The 19,938-nt window shown below is 35.0% G+C and overlaps 1 protein-coding gene across 1 annotated transcript in view; it reads left to right on the top strand.

The window, feature by feature from the left end:
- Nucleotides 1–18,519, top strand: part of LOC124364963 (breast cancer anti-estrogen resistance protein 3 homolog) — a 209,257-nt gene extending 190,738 nt beyond the window's left edge. Inside the window, 7 exon segments of the mRNA XM_046820816.1 lie at nucleotides 1,524–1,769; nucleotides 1,938–3,352; nucleotides 3,460–3,628; nucleotides 7,528–7,599; nucleotides 7,601–7,725; nucleotides 9,504–9,669; nucleotides 13,584–18,519. Of these exon segments, the coding sequence (XP_046676772.1) occupies nucleotides 1,524–1,769; nucleotides 1,938–3,352; nucleotides 3,460–3,628; nucleotides 7,528–7,599; nucleotides 7,601–7,725; nucleotides 9,504–9,669; nucleotides 13,584–13,793 (2,403 nt within the window). The 3' untranslated portion in view covers nucleotides 13,794–18,519.
- The last annotated feature ends 1,419 nt before the right edge of the window (nucleotides 18,520–19,938 follow it).

The raw sequence follows: 19,938 nt of genomic DNA, 5'->3' as shown, positions 1-19,938 counted from the left end.
CAAGGGTTTCAACTCTGTCGAGCAGAACCCCTTATCTGTTGCCAATAAGGGTGCATGAGGGTATCTACATGATCCTCCCTATCGTCTGCAAGAAGTGCTTGTTCGGCTTGGTCGGATATTTTGAATATTCAGGTACAGGGTTGAATAAAGCCGGAAGTCAAGGGCCATTATACATCCCCCCTTCACAAGTTTCGCTTCCCATAATTTCTCGTGTGGTGATGTTCAACACGACCTCTGCCTTGCCGCCTCCGCCACCGCCCTGTACAAGTTTGTCGGTTCTGTCTCTTACTGCAACTCTAGACCCTACAATGCCGTTACTCTCATACGATGTTAAAACATCAGTCCTCTTGTTGTCGTGCTTGTTTTGTTTGCGCTGATGTACAATAATTTAAATGCTCGGATCTAAATTTGTAAGGTCCTCGCCACCTTCTTAGTAAACTGCACTAAATTATGTGTCTGCGATGGGTTACATTCCCTGTTATTCATACCTTTCCTGAATTTGCACATATTTAGGGTAGTGTAGAACATTTTAAAATTTAGCATTGTTGCAAGTTGTTGATGGAATACATCGATGTTCTTAAGGTTAGTTGTTTTTCAAAATAAATAAATAAAATTCGAGGCTAAAAATTGTCAATTTATAGATTTTAATGTTCGAATATCCACAAAGATTAAGCGCGTCTCTGTGATGCAGGCGGTGATTCAAATAACTAGTGTCCATGGGAACATCTCCTGCACCATTTGACTAAATGTGTTTCTTCTTCGTTGTCATCCGTTTTATATCAACAATTAAAAACAGTTTTTGAAGATAAATAAATTTCAATCAAGCATCTGTTTGAAAAGTTCTCAAGTATTTTTAATTGATATATGTTTCAAATAACATATGTTTCAAAGAATAACTAAATAATGTTTAAATGTTGCATTAGCGTCTTACTGGATTGTTTTGATATACGATACTAAACTGCTTATTAAAATTAGAAGAAATGCAAATATATAAAATGTACGCGTATGTTTGTTATGTGCAACATTTGAAGAAAACCATTAAATGGATCGTTGTACAAACTAGTTCTATAATATCGATAAGGTACCAAAACCTACTTTCTCCCCCGCTACTTCAAATATCAACCTTAATAATGCCGCAACAACAAAGTTTTTGAACTGTTCATTAAAATTATTATTGAAACCTAACTTAATCCCAAGAATCTTCATTAATTTACAAATCCTAATAATCTAAGTGGTATAAGTCACCTACGGTGTAATATGGGACACATTTTAAATTAACATTTAAGATATACTTAACCATCAGGTACTTAACTGATAACATATTTTGAAGAATTGGTGTAGATTGTCCGAGGAGTTTTAATTTGGGGTTGCATTTTAAAGCACGTTCAGAGAACATTGAGTAGGATTTCAATGGTTTGCTTGCCTGCTTTGAAAATTTTCCCAGTAGTTAAACAGAAATAGTCCAAAATGTTCTATCTTTTAGACTGTTCAGTATTTTCAAGACTGGTGTTGTGTGTCCGCAGGAGGCGACGCCCGACCCCACGGCAGACCCGGCTCAGCTGCGGAAAGCCTTGGAGTGGGAGTTGAGCTTGGACACGCGGGACCTGAGGTCGCATGCCTGGTATCATGGTGCCATACCGAGGTCTCGGGCCGAGGAGATCCTTCAGGACAATGGAGACTTCTTGGTAAGGGACTGTGCCTCCCAGCCGGGCAACTATGTCCTCAGCTGCCGCAGCAAGACTCAGGGTCTTCACTTTGTCATCAACAAGGTAAACTGAATATATAGGAGTTTCCTAAATCCAGCAATTAAAACAACCACATTAATAAAATAGTGTTCTTTCCATATATTAGATAGGATTGTTCACATAAAATAAAATTCCCATTCATATAATCATAATGTGTAAACTATGGAATAGTCAACAGTTCTTTCTTTTCAGGTTGTCATTCAGCCGGATACGGTGTACGAGCGGGTGCAGTACCAGTTTGAGGACGATGCCTATGACACTGTGCCGGACCTTATTACCTTCTACGTGGGCAGTGGCAAGCCCATATCCACGGCTTCTGGAGCCAGGATAACGACCCCTCGTAACCGCCTCTACCCTCTCACTTTTTACGCATCCAAGTACGGGCTTCAGCAACAGATGGGTGGGGGAACACCTGCGATATCCCCCATCGCCTCGTCCCCCCTGGCGGCCGGAGGGACCCTGAGGTTCAATACTTATAACAGTTACCGGAGTCCGGTGCACTCGCCACCTCGCACAAAACGAGAAATTCCTCCGAGATTACCGAGCAAGAAGCAACGAAGTCACTCACTGACTCCATCAGAGATGAACGGAAAAGGGTTGTCTTTGAGCACCCACGGGTCCATTGACGAGAGGAGTAACAGTGCTGATGGAGTAATTTTAGATTCCCCGATGACGAGGTCTTGCCAAGAACCTTCTACAAATGGTAATAAGTTTTCAACACACTCTTTACCTAGAAGTGCAGGAGTAAATTCGCCAAAAGGTCCTTTAGTTGCCCACTCAGGTACATCGACCGTGCCGAGAAATTCTAAAATCGTTAGAGTTACCAGTGACCCGGCTCTCAGCCCTTGTCTGGAGAGGAGAAGGTTTGAATGTTCTACTGACGCAAAGCATGAAGAATGTGAAACAGAAACGCTCGAACAACCTCCTCCAAAACCAAGCAGGCTTCCTTCGCTGTTACGAACCGATAGTAATGTTCCCGACAACGATATCATAGACGACACGAGGCCGGGCAGTGCCTCTCTTACAGATATACCTTATCCCAACCACGGGACTTTCCAGAGGGTCGTCTCTTACCACGCTTCTGGAAGCGATTCTGGGAACGGCTCTGGAGATTCTGCTCAAAGCTCGGCAGCTGGAGATGCTTCAGAATCGACAACCCCTTGCTCAACTCTTCCACAGAGACCTAGTGGTGTGATCATAAAGAATCCCCGGTACATTCACACTCAGTGTCTCTCGTCATCCTGTTCCTCGACCACGTTGAAAGCTTATGACTACGATTCTGCCCTGGAAGACTCGATGTTGATGGACGCTGCACTTAGTGTCGAATTCCCGACGTTCTTCGACTTAGAAAACTTCCAAACTCTTCTTCTACCCACCTCAGAAAATAAACCTCTTGATGCCACAGCTCTAAAAGGTATTCAAATGATGCTACAAGAGACTGGTTCTCGGATCCTTGCCAATCATCTGACTAGAATAGACCTGGAACTGACTGTCGGCACCGACTCTTGCAGACCCTGGGAAAATGAACCTGGAGTGGGGGTAAAGTCTGGGATAGAGATGGCTGCTTTGCCGATGGGAAGTCAAATCAGGATGGATCTAATTGAAAGGTACATTATACAGTAATTTAACTTAGTAGAGAACTGTAATTTGTTGGAAATTCATTAAAACGCTCTGTAACTTTCAACTCTGCCATTTCACACATCATTGTTTGCAGAACGCAATGCCTGAAACTGCTGGTGGCTGTCACCATCCTGACTTGTGCCACTGAAGGGGAAAGAGCTGAGACACTCAACAAGTGGATCCAAGTTGCCATCGACACCAAAACAGCCCTTGGAAACCTGTTTGGTTTTGCAAGCATAATGTTGGGACTGTGCATGCCGCAGGTAGAGTCAATATTCAAAGCCTTTCTATATTCTCGAATATATGATCTCAACATTAGTTCGTAGTTAAACTTTTTAGTGAGAAACCGTTAAAAATTGTATTGGAATTTTTACATAAGAGTATTAACACCAAATCACATTTACAATGGTTGTTTGATTTACACTTTGATATCTTCCTACTTTTTCAGACCTATTGTTACAGAAAATACACCAAATATTTAACAATAACCTACTTGGTGTAAAATAATCACCTTTAATTTGGGACGAATATGAATAATATTACCATTTAAAGGTATATATAGTAACCCATACCATCCGTCCCTTTAAAAGCCTTATGAAAGACTAATTTATTAAATTTAAAATGGTTCATTCCATATCATTCCCCAAAAACTCTGTTAAATTTGTATTTGTCTACAAGGTGTTCCAAAAATATAGTGTAATGACTTTGATTTTAAAACATTTTTTTAATAGAAAAATAGTCATGTCGAACAGACATATCCAGGTTTATAAGAAAATATTTTAAAAAGACAAAATTTGGCTTTCTTTATCTGTTCCAAAATGACAGTTAAAAATGTCCGGATGTAAGGTCTTAAGTTTTTGTTTACGCAAAAATATTCTGGCATGTTGATTAAATACGATATACTGATCCATTAATTTTGATTCATTAAGACACAAGTCACCCAGTTACAAATATGCCAACATGAGGCAGATTGTAACATATGAGTTAGTTATAACTATGGTCTATGTTTGATACTGTACAGTTAATTAAATTCATTGTTATTTTGTAACTTATTGTTGGCATTCCTTTCTATGTATTTATTTCCAAGGGTGCGAATAACCACTACGGTACTTCAACAGGTTTAGAACAATTTACCACTCAACCATTTTTTATTTACAAACAGTAGATTCTATTCCTTTTTATCACAAAGGGTTTTATTCCTATTGGGATCACAATAAACTCTAATCACTAAACATTTATAAATTTGAGATAAGGTATGCTGGACATCAAATGATAGTTATTAAGAAATTAACAATTTTTGTGTGTTTATATCGCAACTTTTATGTTTGTTGCAATTTTTGGCCGCTGTTTCAAAACAGGTGAATAAAACTCAATATTATCCTTTCTAATATTTGTATAAAGATAGATGTATTAATATTTTCAAAATTAAGTATAGAAAGAAATTCATACTTACAAGTATAACCTGACATATGTTCTGTAAGGGATCTGGTAGCTTATGTAGGTTACATGATAGCTTGTGTAGGTTAAGTGAAAGGTCAGAATAAATGATCTTGTATAATACTGGATCATTCATTTATATGCAGAATATAAAGTTTCTAACTGTAATGAAGCTTCAACTTTTTATGAAGAAGATTCAGGTCAATTAAAACTCAATTATTGCAAAGCAGTAAACTTAGTAAACGCCATCTTCTTCACTTGAGTCTGTCAACACAACTAGAGCAGGTGATTTAAACATTTGCTCTCGAGTCTGAAGAGGTGTTGCTATGGAAACGGTCAATTTTTATTGAGGTCAATTACGATCTCTTGGCAACGAATAGTAGTGTATTGGCAAGAAGTGTATTTGTTAGACAATGTTATGCAGACTACTGTCCAACCAATGACAGTAGAGGGGTATTTAATTGGGCTTTATTAAACCAACTGGAGTTGCTTGTCATCTTGACATTGACTTTGTGACTCTGTATGAGTGGCACATTCTCTTGATATTGACTTAGAGTGTATCTTACTGATAAGGATTATAGCATTAATTTCTTTTGGAAGTAAGATTTAAGCTTAACAATATTCTGCAAACACAAATGAACGAGCGGTAAATACACAGTGTTCCTTAAATTATCCTTGCAAACTTTTGGATATACTCAAGTGGAAAGAAGAAGGAAAAAAATACAACTGGGGCCAACTAGATATCCTGATTGTCTGTATATCCATCTGTGTTTTACATATTCTAATTCATAATTTATTAATGGTTAAGTTATAGTATTACAAATTTGTATGGATGTTTTAATGTCTTATTACAGTCTGACTGAGTATGAGCGTAAAACGCACTAATCATTTGTTATGGTCTACAAATGGTGACCTTTGTAAAACTGTTCAAATTTCCAAGATAGTGATTTTTTTACTTTTTTAAGAAACAATTCAAGGATCATACAATATGCCTAAAATAAGACAAACCATTTGGTGAATTATAAACATTTTAACAAAAGTAACTAATATATACAATTAATCACATTTATTCACCTTTGAGTTGTAAAAATATTATATTTATATTGCAGCAGTAAAAATACACTACCTAAGTCACTTTATGTATGGGTTCAATAAATGAGTCGCTATGTTGTCTTATTTTGGTTAATACTTTGTTTTTCAGAATACTTTCCTGTTTTAAGTTTTTATGACATTATTTGGTTATGCAGATTCTGAATTGTACATAGTTCATAGATCCTGAAATAAGACATATGTACAAAATTACTATTCACCAAATGCAGCAACTTGTGTTATGAATTTTGAAATGAACAAAATATGACTTCACTAATATAAAACCCAGTTACGTATTTACCCTAATTGTATTAAGTTTTTGTACTATTTTTATCTGAAGGAAAGTACTTAAAAAGTTACCAAGGAAAATTCTGAAGCATCATGTACAAGTGAATAGCTATGAATTGTACTCTCTGCCCTTTTCAACAATTCTTAAAAATTCAAACCCACCTTTACTATACTAGTAGTTTCAAGACAATTTAGTAACATTTAAATGTGATATGTATAAAAATATCAACATGTCAGTTTTTCTCTTTTTATAAACTTTCAAGAATTAACTGCTCCCCAGAGTATTATCTGGATATTGAATCGTCTTTTGTCCAGTATCCTACAAGAAAACATATAATCTGAGAGCTGAGGTTCGGGGAGTCACTAGGACCGGTGAGATATGTGAAGTGGAACATATTTGATGTGATGGGCCCTGTAAGCGGCCCTTTTTGGCTGAGTTCCACCCTTTACTGCCTGTCTGGGGCTCCCTTGTGTAACTAATGCTCTTCCTTCCTCCAACTCAGTTTTATTGTTCTTCTGATTTCTAATATTATTTTGTTCCGTAGAGTGTATATATACTTGCAACAAAATAATTGTAAATTTTAGAATAGTGACTAACAGTAAAAAGTTACAGTAGTCGATTATACAGGGTGTAACAAAATGGTTGGCTGGTTATGCATTTTCAGATTCTATGTGTGATTCTAATCTAAAAATGAAAAATAATTTTTTCCAATTACCATTATGTTTAGCAGCTAAGATACGCCTTTTTTAATAAAACAAATTTTATCTTTATTGTTAACTATACAATTGTTACAAAACTTGGTAAAAGGGTCCATTTTAGAAATTATTAAATAAAAACGTATTTAAAAACATTTTCAAGATGATGGCCATTTAATTTTTTGTTTTATCAAAATATTTAATAATCCACTGTTTTTATCAAAATTTTGACACAAAAAAGTTTTTAAATACCTTTTCCTTTCCAAGGATACCTCATTTGTAAAAACCAGTTTAGAAATAACTGTTTTATTGAAAGTTTCGTATTACACGTGGAAACCTAATGACCCATAATTTGACAGTATTTCAACAGTTGTTATTTCAATCAGCTTTTAATGCAATCAAAATGCAACACTGAAACTGACTATTGAATGTTTAACATCTAATAAATAGTTATTTTTTCATAATTCTACCAATTGCAAACTAATCTTACAAACATGTAAATTTGGTTATGTTTACATATCTTAGACGTTAAAGGTTCAATAATCAGTTTCAGAGTTGCATTTTAATTGCAGTATATATGATAGAGAATAAAACATGAATATTATAAATGTGTACAGTTTCTATAATAAAGCTTGAACTCGCTTTTTCGCAGATCCAGAGGTTGACTGTGACATGGCATGTGTTGAGGCAGAAGTTTACGGACTCGGCATTCAACTTTGAGGCGAAAACTGCGACCCACGCTGAAGAGCATGAACGAGTGCACGAACCCTCAGGCTCCCAATACCACCATCCCCCACTTACTACCCTGTGTGCTGCTCCAGGAGAGGACCATAGAGGAGATCATGGGTAAGCTCGTAGGAAATGCTATTATTGTTTACGGTCAACAGTAAATAAAAAAGGACAGTAGAGAAAAGATTAGTCTAATAATTATTTAGTTGATCAATTTATATATTTTTCTACATCTACAAAATAATAATTGCAATAATGGCAGGCCATTGGCAGCTTTTGCAATAACATCCACATGTGTATCCATTTTGACAGGGTCATATGTAAACTTGGGCTGTGGTGATCATTTAACATCATTTAAATCGTCTCAAATTTACAGGGATCCTATTACCTTTCAAAGTCAATATCAATTATGGGTAATTATATAGAAAGCTAGAAAAATTGTTCAGAAATAGTGGCGAGAAAAGATGGATCAAACAGGACTCGAAGCTTTGAAATATTAGAAAACATGATTCATGAACTTAAAATCTAATTGTACTGACTGCTATCTTGATTCTTCTTCCATAAGGATAATCCTCTATGTTTAGCAAGATGTCTTGATTGAAAGACTTATTTTATGTACCACACTTCATTTTAAGGTATCTTGATATTATTATTAGTTATTCGACAAAAACACTCACTAGTTTTTTTAGCAAAACATTGTGTTATGAAAAGCTGTATATTATACTCACAACATACTCTATGAATGATGAGACATAACATATCTACGAATTACTTTTTTGAAATATATTGACACACAAAGGAATAATTATTTTTACTATTTTAATAATTATTGTAAACTTACAAATTTTTTTTCTGATTTTTTGTATTTGAAATTCTTTTTTACTAAGGTAATTTTTTAAAGGGCACATTTTTCTTACATATAGTGCACTTATTTTGTAGTTACTGTTTTTCAAAAAAACTAAATTTCAAGTTTGAACCCCAATCTGTTCATCCATTAGTGAATAGACTCATAGACACACAGACAGATGTCGACTTTTCTGAACAACCTATGAGGGAGCAATTATGGTGGGAAGGGTTTGATTCAATTTGAGTGTTGAGTTTAGCTCCAATTCACCTTCCGCTTAGGTAAATCTGACACTGTCACAGCTTAACTCTTGGACCTGGAGTCATGTACATATGAAGAGATCCAGAAAAAGTCAGTTTCAAAGAAGCTCAAAGTAAACTCTGCATGCATTGTTTTGACATCAGAGACACCTAGACTGCTACAAAGTCAGGTGAAATCTAGGTGAAGAGGTGTTCTCAATGTCTCATCAAGGTGTGCAATTCGAATTCACTACAGTGTTTCAGACACGATCTCAAAGCATGGTGGAGCAACCAAGTTTTCAGGAGTCAAGTGCAGATTCCAGGGATAAAGTCTGTGACAGCATCAGATTTACCTAAGCGGAAGGTGAACTGGAGCAAAACTCCAACACCCAACCTGTACAAATTCACAGGCTTACACTCAGCCAGCAAAATTGATAAGGGTGGGCTGAAATTGGCCATACCTGTCATGTCCTCATCCTATACTGGCTTTTCCTTATGTGGTTTGATACGTTTCCAATGCAGATCTACAGCTTTTGAAGATTGGGTTGTTAAGGCTTAAACAGGAACGAACAGCTTTTTGTTTAAAAAAAGTTTACCAACAACTTATGACAAAATGTGTTTGTGATGCTTCACAATGGTTCTTGTGATATATAAATAATGGTCAACATGTCTAAAATACCAGTGGTAATGGAAGGAATGTACTTATTCTAGTGATCAGCAACCATTATTAACTCTTTAAGTGGAAATAATTGATATTTTTGTGTGATTACTTTATACATTTTAAGAGTACGCTTTCTTGTTGTTAGGTCAAAACAGCAGGCCTCTCTCAAGTCTGGAAGTGAGTTGCCTCAGTTCCTGGGAGTCATCCACCTCTGACTTTGGCCTTGGTACTCTCTTTGCTCATCTAGAGGCCTCGCGGAAGTTTGGCGAGTCGTTGACATCACTTAGGCGCAACGCAGAAATTGTTTTGAGTGACTCAAAGGTTTGTGCTAAATTATTGTTATAATTTAGAAATCCATAGGGTAGAGAAGGTGATGAAATTCTTTAAAGAAAGTTGCAATAACTGGACATAATTTAATACTACATAGTCTGAATTTTATAGCAATTATTATCAACAATATTCTTTGGCTGTTTCTTTTGCTCGATGGTCTTTCACAAAGCAGAATTTGGAGGATCTCAAATTGATCTCTTACAAGTAATCACTTTTATCTCGTGTTAATTCTTGTGGTGTTTAAAGCGGCTGCTTGAATCTCCAACTACCAGAACCATTAGGTCTCTTAGAACCTAATCTCTCTCAGCCCATACTAAATCTTTGAAGCCCTGATTAACTGGAGCATATAATATTTTGAATACAGTAAAATACCTCTGGGACACTTAATTACCTCTTGATTATATTATATCAAAATAAATTTCATACTGACACATTAGAATCTGTAATGAGCATCTTCGATACAACCCATACATGACTAGTGCAGTTATGTTTAACATTATTTATACCTAAAACTCCACCTCTTAGGCGTCTTAGTAATTAACAAATTTCAGGAGGATTCAAATTTGTAGGTAGAATTGTTAACATGCAGAGTTGTTACGAACTATTGTTAACATGCATTAGGCGCTTCTGTAAGATGTTCATGTCATCTATGATCAAAATTTACTTGCCTAAAGTAAAGTAAGCATTTGTCTACGCCAATTTTGGTTAAAACCCATGGATACCTAAGATATTCATGGTAATTATACAGATAACAGTTTTAGTCATTTGGGCCTCACCTATTGGTTTCAATGTACTTAAAAAATATGGTAATTTACAATGATATATGCTATAGAATGTTCTCCTTAATCTTTGCCCAAATCTATATCTTTGCAGTATAAATCATCTGGGATAGTACTAATAGATCTGTTGTTCTATAATATGTTCATGCCAATTTCAGTTAAGAACTATTTGGATATCCATAAGACATACATAGTAACTACCATTGTGCAGCATAGATTTTTGGCTTTGAAATTTTGCTTCCTTATCTAAAATTATGTTCAGTAACTGCCTGAGTTAGGTTAACCTTTGTTCTCTAGAACGCCCATGTCAATTTTAAATTGCTTAAAATCCATGTATCCATTCAAAAAGGTGCAAGTTAATTCTGTAGAAAACTGTTTTTGCTTTAGTATTCTGTTCTGGCTCAGATTGGCCTCAGCAAGGAACCTAAACTTGTAATTTTCTTGAAGAATGTTCATGCCAGTATTCATAGACATTCAGGAGTATTTTTAACATTAATAGTTATTAATTGATAGATAATAAAGGTTGGCTCCTTCCCAATTGTCTTTGAGGTAAAAATGCCTGCAATATATCTGTGTGCCCGAACCAACTTATCTAGTAAACTGAAGGGTGCTAAAATAAATCCTATCTAACACTCATGCTGCGCTGATCTCTCTTAGCAGCTGCACCTTTATGCCCAGAGTGGTCTGGGACTGTCTATTATTATTAAAAGCTCTCGCTTCCGGCAACAAAGTCACTCTGATGTGGTACCGGGACATGAGAGGGATTGCAGGAAATGAGATGGTGAACAGGTTGGCAATAGTTGGAGCAATATCTCGACTTGTACGTCCAGAACAAAATTGTGGCTTGGCTAAGTGTTAAGTGAGGAATGTCACCACAAAATGGGTGGCTGAGGAGACTTTCTCCACTGAGTAACTCTTCCAGGCCTGAGACAAGCAAAAGCTGTCACCCCCAAATCGATAGACAGCAAAGCTATTCTTGAACTCAACAAATCAGAATAGTGCTTTAGTCTGATGACTGGATATTATCCAATTAACACATTCGCTGCGGCAAAAAGCATAATTAGGGTTACCGGATGCTGAAAAATTTTTAGGTAGAAAAAAATTTACTTTGTACGGTGGAAAGGCAGGATTGAAGGTCTAAATTTACGTTTCCGGCCGAGTTTCCTGGAACTATGGCGGCACAAGTTTCGGCCCCTACTGGGGCCGGCTGCATATTATGCTGGTTTCGTACTGTCGAAAGTTGTTGTTACGAGCGCTCTGCTGCTGATATCACTTACTTGTTTCATTGAAAGTCCAGGATGATTGTCCAAATGATATTTTCCGTTGGTTTTTCTTTAACCATTGACGTTACAAGCTCGGCCCCAATTTCGGCCTGCCGCATATTATAGCCTTATCACTATTCTTATTAGTTATAAACACTATATATACACCACCTCCACCTGTCCAGTCTTTTACTGCAGAGAGTCATGGTAAGCTTCAAAGCACTGACCCATGCACATGCCAGGCTTTTCAGGGCAAGTTACACAATGATAAGCAGTTTTGTCATTTCGTTTGCCATGTTTCGTGCACTGCCTGCACTTCTCATTTTGTCGTTGAAGTAACCTACAATTAACTCAATTTTTTCTATGGAGTTTGCAGTACCGGGGTCAAGAGCATTGTCGTTTGTTTTGCAAAAATGCAAACAACGCATAATGGACAAGAACCTGTCCCTTGACATAAAATTACTAAAACACTTGAAATTAAATAAATAATCTGTTTTCCAATAGTCTTGGATTCGATTCATTTTTATTGTGCCTGTGTGCAATGAAACACCTAAAATTTCTTCAGATCGAGTACAGTGATGTCTTTCCACGCATTGATTCTTGATTCTTTCAGAACAAGCAGATGAATTGTATAAGGAAGAGTCGTCAACAACTCTTTGTATGAAATCCACAGAACCATCACTGTCGTAGTATTGTTCATTGCTAGAGTGAAAGTTAGTCTCACCAGAGGTACCTGGCACTGCAGGACCATTTTTATAAAAAAAAAACACAAATAATGTAGAGAAAAAATTACAGAGTTGATATACACAGAAACAACAAACTAAACACTCATAGATTACAACGGCCTCCTATTGAAAAAGAACCGTAACGGGTAAACGTGAACGAAACCGATCACAATAAAGAGTTGGTCATAAACTAAAATGCGGCAGAGAATCAACAGTCTACAACAAATATCTAAATTACACAAAGGCTTTGTGTGTAGAGCGGCAAGGCGGCCCCATTTGGGGACGTCTGTAGTGCGCGCGCAGGTCTGCCGCCCCCATGTGGGGCCAGCCGCACTGAATGTGTTAACAACCTCATGGGTATTCCTGAGTCTGAGACTTGTCGTTTCTGCAGGGAGTCCAGGGGGACTGTTATAAACATCATTTAGCGATTTGCCATGATCGGGTGGAGACACCTGCATAGGACTGAAGCTCAGCTAAAACTCGCTGAGATGGGAATTTTAGCTCCTAGGTTTTAGTCTTGAGGTCTATAAAGATCCTAAAGATGACTACTTGTTGTGTAGACTTCAGGGTTAATAGATCCTGAGGGTCTTGGTGATGGAGGTATTATTTTTCCCTTTACAACACTTCAGTATCATATTTTATTAACTGATAATACATCCATATGTATTTGTGTAAATGAAAAAAGTGCCTTTTTGCAGACTTTGAATCTTTTTTTTTTCCCTTGGGGCGGCCTAATACCATGCACTTAAGCCTCAAGGGCTGTTTGCGTACCCCGGAAACACACCATGAGGCCCACCAGTCTACAACTTCAGCAGTTCAACAAACCGCCGAAAACAACCTATCAAGTCCTCCTGGGAAAATTCACCACCCCCTGTCCAAACTACCAAAGATGGCATACCGCTCTCTTGCTATTGCAGGGCAATCAAAGAGCAGGTGCTCAGCTTCCTAAAATATTATTTCAATCATAGAAAGAGAGATTGAGTTATATGTTTAGATGATACAAAATTGGAACATTTTTATAATACCATTTGTTTATTGACAAAGGGAGCTATTTTATGAAAACAATTGTCCAGATAACTACTATTTCTGAAAGTAGAACCAACTCCTCAACAATATTCTGACCTTTGATTTTTCCACAGGTTGATGATCTTCTACTGGACATGTTTCGGACAGAGTTTCACCTCAAGTTCCTGTGGGGCTCACGCGGGGCTACTGTCTCAGCAGCAGATCGGCACTCCAAGTTTGAGCAGGTGCTGACTGTGATGAGTGACAAGTGCGAGCCCCCTGAGCCTCCTGCCCCCACACAGCCTTCTCAAGCATACAGCCCTGCCATTGGCACCAGTGTATAAGTTTTGAATGAACAACCATAATGAAGTCATTCTTCTTTTTCTTTATTTCTTCAAAAAACAATATTCAAACATTGTTATAACAAACTATGAAATACGCTTACACCAGTGGCAGATCCAGGGAGGGACCATGGGGGCCATGGCCCCCCCATCAGAGATTTTGAAAAGAGAAATTTTTATAAATCAAATTTAATTACTCCTGTATTGTAACCATAACAAATAATTTAACTTATTGAAGTAATCTTCAAATGATTAAATTTCTATCTCAATATTTTACTTTTTGTTGTATCTAAATGTAAAATCACCGGTTACAGTAAAGATAATTGTAAACTAAAACCAAGATGGCTTCCTCCGAAAATCCTTGTTGGATCCGCCCTTGGCTTACACAACATTAAATACATAAGTAATTAGCGTATATGTCAAATATTAATATGTCCTAAACTAAAATAAGATCAAAAAATAAGATAAAATTCTAAGATGTTATTTGGATTTTTATTTATTATATTTGGATTATTAGTGTTGTAATACGAATTCTCTATGAGAATAAGGAGAATGATTTTCATCCTGGTGTTTGAATGGAAACAATATAAAATGAAGCCAACGTAATTTAAGCAATGTAAATTAACGTCTTTAAAAAAATTAATTATTTAATAATATGTTGTACCAAATATTTCATTGTTAAAAAATGCCATTGTAATGTTAAAAGTTTAAAATTGAATAAGCACTATTTAAATTAAATTACTTGTTTGTAATGTTTCCATTCACTGATTAAAAAATGTTACCCAGAAAGGTGCAATTCGAATACAGTCTTAAGCATATGGTTGACTTTTTATTTGATGATTTAGTTTTATTTGATTTATTTGTGATATTTTAGTTTTAGTCTGCAGTATTAATTATATTAAATTTTAACCATTACTGAAATGAAATTTGTGTAAAATAAAATGATACGTGACGTTTTGTTGACTATTTTTAGTTGTACATTTTAAAGTTTTGTTTGTTTTGTTTTTAATTAAACCTTGGTTTCTAATCTTGTAGATTACTTTGATACTGAAGCTATTTAAAAAGTGGCTCATGTTGTTGAAAAAGACGAACGATTCCCTAGATATATATTGTAAAGATATTAATAAGACTGACCACGAACTATGTACGTTACATTATTAACCGTGATGTGTAGATTAGTATGTACATTCCTTATGGTTGTAAATTACCTGTGTACAAATAGGATACGGCATTGTATATAGATCGGTGAAGCCGACAAGACGTACTTAACTGTTGTGAGATGGCAGCTGTCTTATTTATTTATTAAATATTTGTAACATTTCTGAATGTTGATTCTTAGTTCAGTAAGTGGAAGGTAAGATTACACCGAGTTAAACTGTGAAGTTGTAGAGGAAGTACCCGTGAGTATAAGTTGTTGTTGTTGTTCTCGTTTTTGTAATGTTTTACATGGAACTATTTTGCTAAATTTACATTGATACTTTGTATATGTATGAGGGAAAATGTTCAAGATGTATAGGTGGTCTACATTAATCGTCGCGGCACAAAAATATGCTTTATCAATTTTGTTAAAATTTTGTGTTACCATTTTTACGGAAGCTAGGTCATAATTTCACAGTATCTGTTACATTTAAAAAAATTAAAACTAGACATTTTTATTAAAATTACCTTACAACTTTATTTTTGTGTCTTCACTAAAATTGAAGTGAACAACTTCCACTTGAGTATTTTCATTAAAATATTGCACATGTGCTTGATCACTTTTTTCCTATCAGTGTCACTATCCTTTTCTTTCAGTCCAAAACTCGTACTGCATTTAACGTAAAAAATAAATCTGTAAATCTCTCAACTAATGGATTGAAAATGTTCCGAATTCCCCCTCCTCCATTTTACACTGCACAGCTGATTCGCATAGGATGAGTGCTGTAAAATTCATTTTACAGTTTATATGCCCTGATCTGGTTATTTAAATACATTGTGAAACCAACGATGCATGCTGTTTATTGATTCCATTTTATTGATTCGTTTAAAAATATTGGTCTCCATCGGTAGATTCACCTACCAAAATATGAGGAGCCTGAATTACATCATCATATTGATTCTTACCAATACCTCTTTTTATGAGCTAGTTGCACTGGTGCCATCTTGATTTTACCCCAATAAGAGCAATGTTAAACTCCTTAGACCCTTTAAAGTCCTTATTTTTTGTCATAGAATAATTGGAATGTTTAATTTTAAGCATGTGCTTAATATGCATCTAGACCCTTATTAGGGCTTTTAAAATGTTCTTTTTCAGAAAAAAATATAAAAGTTCCCTGTACTTTATATTGTGTGAACACTCAAAAAACTATACTCTTTCAAGGAAAACTAAAAAGCGTTGGGTTGTGCATCAATGACATCTTTAACCCTGAAAGCGTCAACTGACCTATTTGGTATCAATCGCGTAACTTCCAAAGTGTGACTGATACCGAAAGTGTTGATTCGTATTTTAGCATTAAAAGCACTATTAACAATCAAAGATCTTTAAATTATACATCAATCAAAAGTCTAAGAGTTATTTTTAATGTTTAGATGTCTTTGATTTTCTTTTATCCTGTTTCTAGATCACAATCTGTGTGGTTTTGATGTTAATCTCAGTGAATTTTTATCTCTGTGAAATTTTTGTTTTTTTAAGCAAACCATTTTGTTTTTTGTTCAGATATTTTTTTATTCAAATTGATCAAAGCTTTATCATACACTGTTGATCATAATACTTAAAATGGGTGATCCTTGTAGATCAAGTGATGATATTCATGGCATTCTAATGGAATGTGATGTGACTGAGTTTGTTGAGTCTGAAGTAGAAGTGTTGTATATTTTTTATGTTTTTGTTAATTTTTAAATAATATACTGGACTTATTCACTGTTCTAAATCAGGTAACTTCATAAGAATAAAAATAAACATATTAATTTGCATAATTTTATTATGGTTATTTCATTGTGTTGCTTAGTAACTGAAAATGGCTAAACATTGACCACTTAGCTCTTTTCTCTGTAAATATAAAAATTATTTCCATTTTTATTTCTGAACCCCATAACACTCTTGAGTTCAAACTATATTTCTTACAATTTGGCTATTTCAGATTTTTGAAACATCTTATATTTTATTATAATGTGGATACTTTTATTTAATATATTTTTTCACATGTCAAATATTAAATATAATATATGCTTTAAAAATATTTATTTTTGTATTTTTACCTAAAAATTGTGTAGCTTTATTCTCAGATTCTTACTAAAAATAAAGTTTTTTAATGAAATTTACAAAGGAACCCTGCAAACCTACAAACGTCAGTGCACACTTTAGAATTTCTGATCAACGTTTCCAGAGTTAAATTGAGACCCTGCAATATCCTCCTGTCCAAAAATAAGGATGTAAAACTGTTTAAAGTTTAAGCCTGTTCTTACGGGGTAAAACTCAAAATTGTTTCACTACAGCTTGCTCTTAACTTAACAGTATCGGTTGTTTGTCAAAACTATCATATCCCAAAATCTGTGAAGAGCCGATCTTTCATCTGTTCCCTCATATTTTATGAGTCCAGTAGTTATAATCAAATCCCTCATAATACATGCTTTGATAATATTGAAGAAAAACATTCAAATCAAGTAATGTAGCTGAATTTTTCAGTTTCGTGATCTTTCAATGCTTTTGTTTAACAGCAGTATTTTAATGAGTAGTGGAGGAGTGGTCTAACTATGTTTATTAAATCTTGCCAAAAGAATGTAAAACCCTTCTTCCATAAACGTAAGGCCAAACCGCACTGGCAAGGCTATGGGATCAAGTTGCATATTTTTGTGCCAGGTAGTTGGTAGCGTAGCATCGCACTCTAGTTTACTACATTCCAATGTCTATTGGTGTATTATATCGTGTATGCCTATTTATTACCTAAGCTATGCTATCTATTCATACTTAGACAAATACAGTGCAATAGACTCATACTCATGGTGGTTTCTTATACGTCAGTATTTTCCTAGTAAAGAGTAATGTAACGTTTTATAATCACTGCCAAATTTGTATGAGCTCATTTTTGGCTTGGCTTCATTTCGATTTGGAGCGTTAACTACTTTAAAACGTACGTCGTATCCAAGTAATGGTTTTTAACATGTTTTTCTTTTAAACACTGATACAACTAGAACTGTTAAAATTATGGTAGTGTAAACTTTTTTTGGTACTTGGTATCGTAACGCTTTTACTGCAAGATATTTACTGAGAACATTTTTGTAATACGGCAGCTTTTAAGAACGTTTTTCTAAAACATTTCAAAAGTGACCAATTAGTTTATAATATTCAACTATTTTTATTTATAATATTTTAAAATTAACAATATAAACTGTAATAAATTAAATTACTTTGCACGTATAACCTGGTCATTTTAATAACATAATTTTGCTTCAATGATTGAATTTGCAAAGTTCTACTCTTAAAACTTGAATTTCCTATTTTATTTGTATAGGTACTTACATTTTTTCTTAAAGCTGTTTTGAGTGCATAAGTGACTAAAATTGTTTAATTTCTACAGAAATTTACAAATTAATGTTAAATTAGTACAGAGTAGACATTACTTCCATGGTAATAGAATTGTCATTAATTAACACAAGAAATGTAACACATTAACGCAAGTCCACTGCCGCTGCTAGTGACTTAACACAGCCTCTACAGTTCAATGAAATAAACGGAAATGTTCAAATTAAATTGTTGTTATTTATCTATCCCTTGAATAAAACTCCCCTAAATATATACTCTAGAGGTTGACTTAGGTCCTTCTCGAATCATGAAGAAGTGACAGCTCTCTTGGCATATAGTACATAAGCATATTGAGTTCCAGCAGCATACTCTTCGTACACACCGAATTCTCAAGAGATGTCAATGCTCATCTGTACAGCAAAAATAAAACTACTGTAGAACGCATTGTCGATTCAAACTGCTGTGGGTATTTATATGTGTTGGAAATGTAAAACTAGTTAACCCTTTACTTTATATATGATATGATAAATCAAATAAAAGCCCTCAGTAACACTGACACAGCTAGATTCGCCTATTTCTCCTTTTTTGATTGAAACCCATGTAAGATATGGCCTTGGGTTGGTACAACAGGAACAAATCTAAAAAGGGTTCTGATCACCCAGAAAAAATGTATCAAAATCCTAGCAGGTCTACATTACATGGAACATTGCAGAGATGCTTCAAAATCCTTGAAAATTATGACAGTAGTTGCTCTAGACATTATAGAAGTTATGATGTATGCTGGTGAAAAATATCTGCTGAGAGGGAAACTGGATTTTTCCGGACATTTGCCATCGTTCAGTGAAACAATAAATCAGTAACACTACCTTTCAAGATCTGCAATCTGATCTCTTCTTCAGGTAATAACTAACCTAATACACAATTACAAACTAGGTTAAAATAAACAAATCATACCAAAGCATTGTGGCACACCTGTCAGGAATCACAACCACCATGTTGTTTGTCAACTTCGCTAACTTTAAAAACATGCACTTAATAAAAACACTGTACACAATACTAATCATTAAAACTGAACTACAGAATACAGGTCACAGTACCTCTGCATTCGTCTACCATCAACCTATGACTGACCAGAGGCCACTAGCCTATGATTTACCAAAATAACCTTCAAACAAAGAATCTGCTAAGAAACAGAAATATCCACCATTACAATACTAGAAGTGGTGAATTGTGCAACCTTCCAGTACACCATCTGAAAGTGTATGAATTTAAACAATCCTAAATTGGCAGGAAATTTACAATACACTACCACAAGTACAGCAACACAAGAGAGAGTACTCACTAAAAGCATCACTAAAAGAATGGCTCCTGGATCGACCTTTTAACTTTCTTAATGAATTTCTCCAAGGACTTTCAAAAACTCCATAGATATATGCATTATATCTGATTAAAGAAACAAAGTAACCATGGTATACCATCAGGGCAGTTTTTTGTCAGTTACCTCTGCAACGGTTTTAATAGCAAAAATGAATTCAATTTTTGTTTTACAAAAGAAAGTGATTAGATACATGTTTAAATTAAACTATAGAGAATCATGTAAAGAAGTATTTAAAAAAAATAACATTTTGACAATTCCTGCTTTTTATA

Source organism: Homalodisca vitripennis, chromosome 6 (genome assembly GCF_021130785.1).
Source record: "Homalodisca vitripennis isolate AUS2020 chromosome 6, UT_GWSS_2.1, whole genome shotgun sequence".
In the NCBI taxonomy this organism is placed as follows: Eukaryota; Metazoa; Arthropoda; class Insecta; order Hemiptera; family Cicadellidae; genus Homalodisca; species Homalodisca vitripennis.
This window is presented reverse-complemented; position numbering and strand designations above follow the sequence as displayed.